At 36.9% G+C, this 8,287-nt stretch overlaps 1 protein-coding gene across 1 annotated transcript in view; it reads left to right on the top strand.

Annotated features, from left to right (window-relative positions):
- The window catches only part of LOC137659104 (fibrocystin-L-like), a 194,302-nt gene extending 188,518 nt beyond the window's left edge, over positions 1–5,784 (top strand). Inside the window, exons 69-70 of the mRNA XM_068394184.1 lie at positions 4,981–5,169; positions 5,591–5,784. Of these exons, the coding sequence (XP_068250285.1) occupies positions 4,981–5,169; positions 5,591–5,784 (383 nt within the window). The remainder of the gene's footprint in view (positions 1–4,980; positions 5,170–5,590) is intronic.
- Positions 5,785–8,287: the final 2,503 nt, after the last annotated feature.

Below are 8,287 nucleotides of genomic sequence, written 5' to 3'. Positions count from 1 at the left end.
TATATTAGAATTAACTTAAAAGGCTTGTGATTTTTATGAGATATTTATATATTTTTTTTTTTTTTTTGGAAATAGTAGGTTTTGTGGACTTGTCATTTTTCGTGCTATATTCAGAAATGAATGTATATATGTATGTATGCATGTAAATATAAATGCAATTGAATGTAGGAATCGATTTGCAGTCTTGGAGACTTTGAGACAAGAAGAGCAGACAATTAACGAAGAATGGAATGATAATTAATAGTTGGTAGGGAAGTTTTGGGACATGTAGCAACAAGGAGGAAGCCTTGGATATCAAATGATACTTGGGATACTACAAAAAGAAAAATTTTCCGAGGATGTAATGAAAATTACAAGGTATACCACGCTAAGTATTCCAATATTGATAGTGGAGTCAGGAATGACTGGAGAGAATATTTAAACAGTAAAGCAGATGAGGTTGACAAAGCTATGAATTCTATGATGTAAGAATTTCTGATGGAATTGTCAACGAAATCTTGACTAAGGCAAAGAAGAAGAATCATATACTCATCAAAAAGAGAGATGGGTCTGTCAAAAACACATAAGATTAAGAAAGGCAACATTGGATGGAACACTTTAATGAGGAGATATAAAGGGGAATAATTTGATTGATATACCTAAAGCTGAGGAAGACCTTGATATGCCTATAAATGAAGTCGAACACGAAAGTGAAAGTATGAGTCCTACAGTATATATTCTGTAGAAAACAGGGAAAAATATAAAAATTGCATAAAAGACAACCATTAAATATTCTGTAAAATCTTTTTTTCGGTGAAATCATTTTGTAGAAAACTACCAAAAAAAAGAAAAAAAAATTACATAAGACTCCATCATAAAATATTCAGTAAGTTTTTGCACATGGAAAAGAAAATCGGATGGATGAAAAACACCCACCAACCATCTGTTGCAAAAATAGAGGTTGAAAAGATATAAGGAAAGAAGTACATATCATTGTTGGATATCCACCTCCGAAAAAAGCTAAAGAAATATAAAAGTGATGATGAACGAATAAATAAAAAGTAAAAGGAGTTGATTCATTACATCGTTCGCTTAATATATATATATATATATATATGTATATATATATATTTATATATATATATATATATATATACATATATATATATATATATATATATACACAGTATTTATATATATATATATATATATACATATATATATACATATATAAATATATATATATATATATATATTTTGTAATATATATATATATATATATATACAAACATTTCAGAATATAGCACGAAAAATGACAAGTCCAAAAACCTACTACTTATATAAATCTAAAGAAAAAAAATTATGTGCATCTCAGAAAAATCACGTCTCGTATAAGAGGTATCTAGATAATTCTATTATATCATTATATCATATTGTATATATATATATATATATATATAGAGAGAGAGAGAGAGAGAGAGAGAGAGAGAGAGAGAGAGAGAGAGAATAGAATTATTAGTATATGCTATCTAGCACATAAACTAATTAGTAAAAGATGATAATAATAATAATAATTTACCAAAATAATTTGTTTCAGTCATCATAAATAATAGATTTATAAAAATGTATTGGTATGCGTGCAGTAGAATTGATTTTTTTTAAATCCTCATAAATTACATGAATTGGTATCCTAGTTTTTTACAACATATATATACCGTATATATTTATATATATATATATATATATATATACATATATATATATATATATATATATATTATGTATTAGTATTTAGAGGTTTTTCGTAACTTTAAATTATTGGCGTCGATAATACAATTTCGACTGACAAATTTAGTTTCGGAATACCTAAAACCCATTATATAATGTATATATATATATATATATATATATATGTATATATATAATATATATATATATGACTTTCATACAGTCATGAATATAGGGTATTTCAATTCGATTACTAACAATAGTAAAATAGAGAGTTTTCTTGATGTTATCAAATGTTATCATAATATCTTGACCAATTATAATTTTATCATCATGGTCTATCGAATAATCACATTTTATTTTTATTTTGTATTTAATACAACTAAGACCATTAATATGGAAGTAATGCGCAAGGTAAGGGAGGCAAAGAGGGAAGCTGACCTGAGGCGGGGTCAGGGATTGGGTCATTCATATGAAGAGAATAAGAAGAAGTTTTGGAAAGATGTGAAAAGAGTAAGGAAGGCTGGTTCAAGAATTGAAGAGACAGTGAAAGATGGAAATGGAAGGTTGTTAAAATGAGAGGAGGCAAGGAAAAGATGGGCGGAGTATTTTGAAAGTTTACTGAATGTTGAGGATAATGTGGAGGCAGATATAATTGCTGTTGCAGGTGGTGAGGTGCCGGTGATGGGAGATGAGAATGAGAGAAAGATTACAATAGAGGAAGTGAGGAAAGCACTAGATGAAACGAGAGTAGGAGAAGCATCTGGTATGGATGGTGTGAGAGCTGAGATGTTGAAGGAAGGGGGTGTGACTGTACTTGAATGGTTGGTGAGATTGTTTAATATGTGTTTTGTGTTGTCAATGGTACCAGTAGATTAGGTTTGTGCGTGTATGTTCCACTATAAAGGAGATGTGCATGAGTGTTGTAATTCAAGGGGTATTAGTTTGTTGAGTGTAGTTGGAAAAGTGCATGGTAGAGTAATGATTAATAGGATTAAAGATAAAACAGAGAATGCAATCTTAGAAGTACAGGGTGATTTTAGAAGAGGTAGGGGTTGTATGAATCAGATTTTTACAGTCAGGCAGATATGCGAGAAATAATTAGCAAAAGGTAAGGAGGTGTATGGATCTGGAGAAAGCGTATGATAGAGTTGATAGGGATGCAATGTGGAATGTAATGAGGTTATATGGAGTTGGTGGAAGGTTGTTGCAAGTAGTGAAAAGTTTCTACAAAGGTAGTAAAGCATATGTTAGGAAAGGAAATGAAGTGAGCGATTGGTTTCCGGTGAGAGTGGGGCTGAGACAGGGATGTGTGATGTCACCGTGGTTGTTTAACTTGTATGTTGATGGAGTGGTGAGAGAGGTGAATGCTCGAGTGCTTGGACGAGGATTAAAACTGGTAGATGAGAATGACCATAAATGAGAGGTAAATCAGTTGTGTTTGAGAAGAAGTGTGTAAGGAGTATGGGTGGTGTATTTCGAGTAGACAAGGTTAGGAACGAAGTAGTGAGGGTGAGAACGGGTGTAAGAAAGGAGTTAGCAGCTAGAGTGGATATGAATGTGTTAAGGTGGTTTGGCCATGTTGAGAGAATGAAAAATGCCTGTCTGCTAAAGAAGGTGATGAATGCAAGAGTTGATGGGAGAAGTACAAGAGGAAGGCCAAAGTTTGGGTGGATGGATGGAGTGAAGGAAGCTCTAGGTAATAGGAGAATAGATGTGAGAGAGGCAAGAGAGCGTGATAGAAATAGGAATGAATGGCGAGCGACTATGACGCAGTTCCGGTAGGCCCTGCTGCTTTCTCCGGTGCCTTGGATGACCACAGAGGTACCAGCAGTAGGGGATTAAGCGTTATAAAGCTTCATCTGTGGTGGATTACGGGGGAGGGTGGGCTGTGTCACCCTAACAGTACCAGCCAAACTCGGTTGAGTCCCTTTTCAGGCTGGGAGGAACTTAGAGAGGAGAGGTCACCTTTTTTGTTTCATTTGTTTGATGTTGGCTAACCCCCAAAAGTGGGGGAAGTACCTTGATATATGTATGTATGTAAGACAATTAATGATATCAAGGAATATTATTATCTTTTTTTTCTTATTAATGTTTCGAGAGCTTAATGAAAAAGTTCTATGTAATATTGGTAGAGCTTCTGGCCAATTTTCCTTTCTGATATCTTTTGAAATTAGAGTTTCCCCTATTGTTCTCCCTCTAATATTTTCTTGAATTTCTTCATAATTTCCATAATAATTGGGCCACTGTCCTTGTTCACAATTATAGTAATTCATTACCACTTCAACTGCCTCATTTAGTCGCACAAAATGTCTTTTTAATGGGGTATAAGTGTATATCAAGATTGGTTACATTTTTTTTTTCATTCCAATTAATGTAATTGTTAGATATACACTGTTACATGTAACCCCCATTGTATTTTTGTTAAATCCATACTAATAGAAATGTATTCCCTTTTTGGTAATAAAACAGAATCCAACATTCCGTCGTCTAACGTACTTAAATTATCAATTGATGATGTTTCAATACAAGTTAAAGATTTAAGTAACATATTAACGAGTACCAGCAGGATAGCATGGTGAGCCCTCATCAACAAAGAGTGCGAGTTAGCAAGACTTTTCTGCTTGCTCATTATTCAGTGGTGTATCCGCCTAACCACAGGTCAGAGGTGCGTCCGCCAATCCGCAGTTTAGGGGAGCACCCTTAATCTTCACATCCTCGTCCCTTACAATCTCGTCCTGCAAGGGCAGATTATGCAATACCTCATAAGGTAGCTATTTCTCCTCCACTTGTTTTATTGGAGATGATGAGATGTTGCAGTTTAGGCACAGGACTCCATCTCCTAGATAAACTTCTAATCGAAGGGAAAACATCTCCTGGCGCTGCAAAGACAAACATGGTTTTACTGCGGCAATAGTTTGAAAGGATACGTCACGAACCTTTCCCTTTGTTCCCTAGAGTGACTCCCAGGATCATCCTTCAGGAGGGACTATGCACATTAGACCTCGTACTACCCCGGTTCTATCCGTGTCTTAACGCAAGTCTTCCAGAGCCTCGTGTTTCGGCTGCGTCTAAAAATGAGCATTTGGTCCTGTTTGATCTTGACTCTACTTCAGAGGACAACGATCTTTATCCTCCACTTCCTCCTGATAAACGATATTCTGGCCCTACCTCTCCTACAGAGTTTTCCTGGCATGATCAGGTTTTGTCATTGTCCCCTACCCCAGTACTGTACCTGACTTAGAGAGACAACAGGAAGGTATTTCTAAACAGTGCAAGATACGTCGTCCGTTGCCAAGCAGGAGGATGCTGCTGCTGCTCCTCCGGGTAACAGGGCTAGGCTAGACTTCACTGATTCTCCTTCTCCAGTTATGATTGAGCATCTCTTTGCTGCAGCTGTGGAAATGAATTCCTCTAATCCTACTGGGCTAGCCTCTTTAGAAATTCAGAAAGCAGGACTGGGTGAGGAGTCTTCTTTTCTGCCGATTCTTGGGATTATCAAAAGGTTAAATAAACTTGGTGAAGGCCCTCCTGCACTGTATGTAGGGAGGAAGACTTTCATTGACAACCAGTCTCTGCCATACTCCTGAACTTCACAGTTCTAGACATAAGTCAGACCTGCCCTGATCCCGTCAAGTGGACGATACCATCCGTGAGATCGAGCAACAGGTTTCTGCACCAAAGGACCCCCTTAAGGCAGAAAGGTCGTCAAAATTAATTTCTCCAGTGCTCTCGAAACGGAAAAAAATTTCATCTATCCAAAGGGGCCCATCCCAGTCAGTTGTCTCTGGCTTCGAATGTACAGGTATCATCTTTGGCCCCAAGGGTCTTGAGTAAGAAACTCTTACCTGTCCAGTTATGATTGAGCATCTCTTTGCTGCAGCTGTGGAAGTGAATTCCTCTAATCCTACTGGGCTAGCCTCTTTAGAAATTCAGAAAGCAGGACTGGGTGAGGAGTCTTCTTTTCTGCCGATTCTTGGGATTATCAAAAGGATAAATAAACTTGGTGAAGGCCCCCCTGCACTGTATGTAGGGAGGAAGACTTTCATTGACAACCAGTCTCTGCCATACTCCTGAACTTCACAGTTTTAGACATAAGTCGGACCTGCCCTGATCCCGTCAAGTGGACGTTATCATCCGTGAGATCGAGCAACAGGTTTCTGCACCGAAGGACCCCCTTAAGGCAGCAAGGTCGTCAAAATTAATTTCTCCAGTGCTCTCGAAACGGAAAAAAATTTCATTTATCCGAAGGGGCCCATCCCAGGGTCTTGAGTAAGAAACTCTTACCTGTCGGCAGTATTTTCGACAGCAGAAATCCTAAGCATTTAAATAGCCTCCCTGTCAACCCTGTATGCTGGATTACTGGTCTGACACAGTCTCATACTACGCCATGCCAGAGAACCTTTCAGACAGTAAAGTCTTGAAGAAATACGAAGAACTTGTGCAATCAGGGGCGAAGGCACTGGAGTTCTTGTTTTACCAGTGTGCCTGCCTTTAGGGGTAACTGCATCCTCAAGAGAAGGGATGCAGTTGTTAATAGGCTTGTGCGTCAGATTGGCACTACAGAACACTCCAATGACAGTGTCTAACCTTGTTCCTGCCTGTGGAAGTCATGAAAGCAGTTGAAAAATGGGAGAAGGCAAGTCAAGTTATCTGTTTTAACTGGACTCGACTGCTGCCTGTAGACCCAGAGCTTCTTTTCCTAAACAGTAGCCCTCACAGTGTCGACTCCTTCTTGAATCAGACCATCCACATAATCAGAGACAGGATTTGACACATTCCTTTCGGTATTGAGGACATCACAACCACCGAAGATGACAAATGAGAGATTCATGTAAAGGAAGGTAATCCCCTCATTCTGCCACATGGAGGGGAGTGCCAGGCAAGTCAGTAGACGAGGTGGTAGTTCTACAGGGTAGAACCCTACACTTTAGAGGTCCTTCGCTCTGGGTAGCGCATCCCGTTCAGGTTAGCCTATCACCCTCTGACTCAGACTTCAATTAACCTCTCGTTATATTTGAGAGGATCTCCAAAAGACCTTCTTTTACAAGATGAGATTTAGGTGATGCTAGGGAAGTATGTCATTGAAGAGGTTAAGGATGGATCTTGTCTTCTACAGCAACTTGTATGTTTAAAGGTTTAAAGGCTGCTCATGAATGGCAGAGGCAAGGGACAGTGATATTGCCCTAGCGGGCAGGACAATGCCCTAGAGACTGACCATATATTAAAAGATTAGCGCCCAAGCCTCCTCTCCACCCAAGCTAGGACCAAGGAAGGCCAGGCAATGGCTGCTAATGACTCAGCAGATAGACCTATAGGCTCCCCCAAACCTCCCAACCTTAGCTCACAAGGATGGTAAGGTTGCAGACACTAATGGCACTAACGAGTCGGAACGGGACTCGAACCCCCGAATAGCTAACACCAGGCAGAGACGTTACCAACCAGGCCACCACAACCATAAATATATATATATTTATATGTATATATATATATATATATATATTTATTTATAAATATATGTATATTTATATATATAGATATATATATATATATATATATATATACATATATATATAAATATATATATATATATATATGTGCGTGTATATATATATATATATACATATATATATATATATATTTATATATATATATATATATGTATATAAATATATATATACATATATATATATATATATATGTATATGTGTATATATATGTGTATATATATGTGTATACATATATATATACATATATATATACATATATATATATGCATATATATATACACACATGTATATATATATATATATATATATGCATATATATATATATATATATATTATACATGTATATATATATATATATATATACACAGCATATATGAAATTTAGTGGATCATGTCCTCTTGCTACAGATGCATATGTTTATCTTCAGATAATTAGTGAGGAAACGATGTAACCACGTTGCTGGCTGAGGTTCAACTGATGTTAGAATTGACAGAAATGAATAGTGTGTGGGCATTCTCAATGCCTGGCAGGAATGTCAGTTCAGCGACCTGTCAGTTAAAACTGCGCATGTATGGCAGGCTTCAGGGAGGCAGAAAATGAGATGGCGAGATAAGGTTAAGGATGGTATGGAGAGAACAGGTTCGGTAGAAGAATATGCCTTTGATCGAATGTATTGGAGAGGGTGCATCAGGCAACTGACCACTTAATGTAGGGATAAGGGTGGGGAAAAAGAAGATAACTGCACCACCTTATGGATTATGTATGTTCACACCATCTACCAGAAGTTTCTCAGTGAGGAAAATGGTGAATTCCTTTTTTTTTTTCCAAACTGATGGGCACTCTTGCTGCTTCACATAAAGCACTCTCTCTCCAGTAAATGTCTGTTCTTCCAGATCTGTCTTTCCTTCTTTTTTTGCATACCATGTATCTTTGGGTGAAGGAGTGTTACTGTATCCGTCAAATACAATGACTTCTTGAAATATTTTATTTTGGTTATTTATTACTTCTCTTGTAGTCTATTCATTTCTTTATTTCTTTTCCTGAGTGGGCTATTTTTCCTTGTTAGAGTC

Source organism: Palaemon carinicauda, chromosome 19 (genome assembly GCF_036898095.1).
Source record: "Palaemon carinicauda isolate YSFRI2023 chromosome 19, ASM3689809v2, whole genome shotgun sequence".
Taxonomy (NCBI): domain Eukaryota; kingdom Metazoa; phylum Arthropoda; class Malacostraca; order Decapoda; family Palaemonidae; genus Palaemon; species Palaemon carinicauda.
The sequence above is the reverse complement of the archived record's forward strand: the minus strand, read 5'-3'. Positions and strand labels throughout refer to the sequence as shown.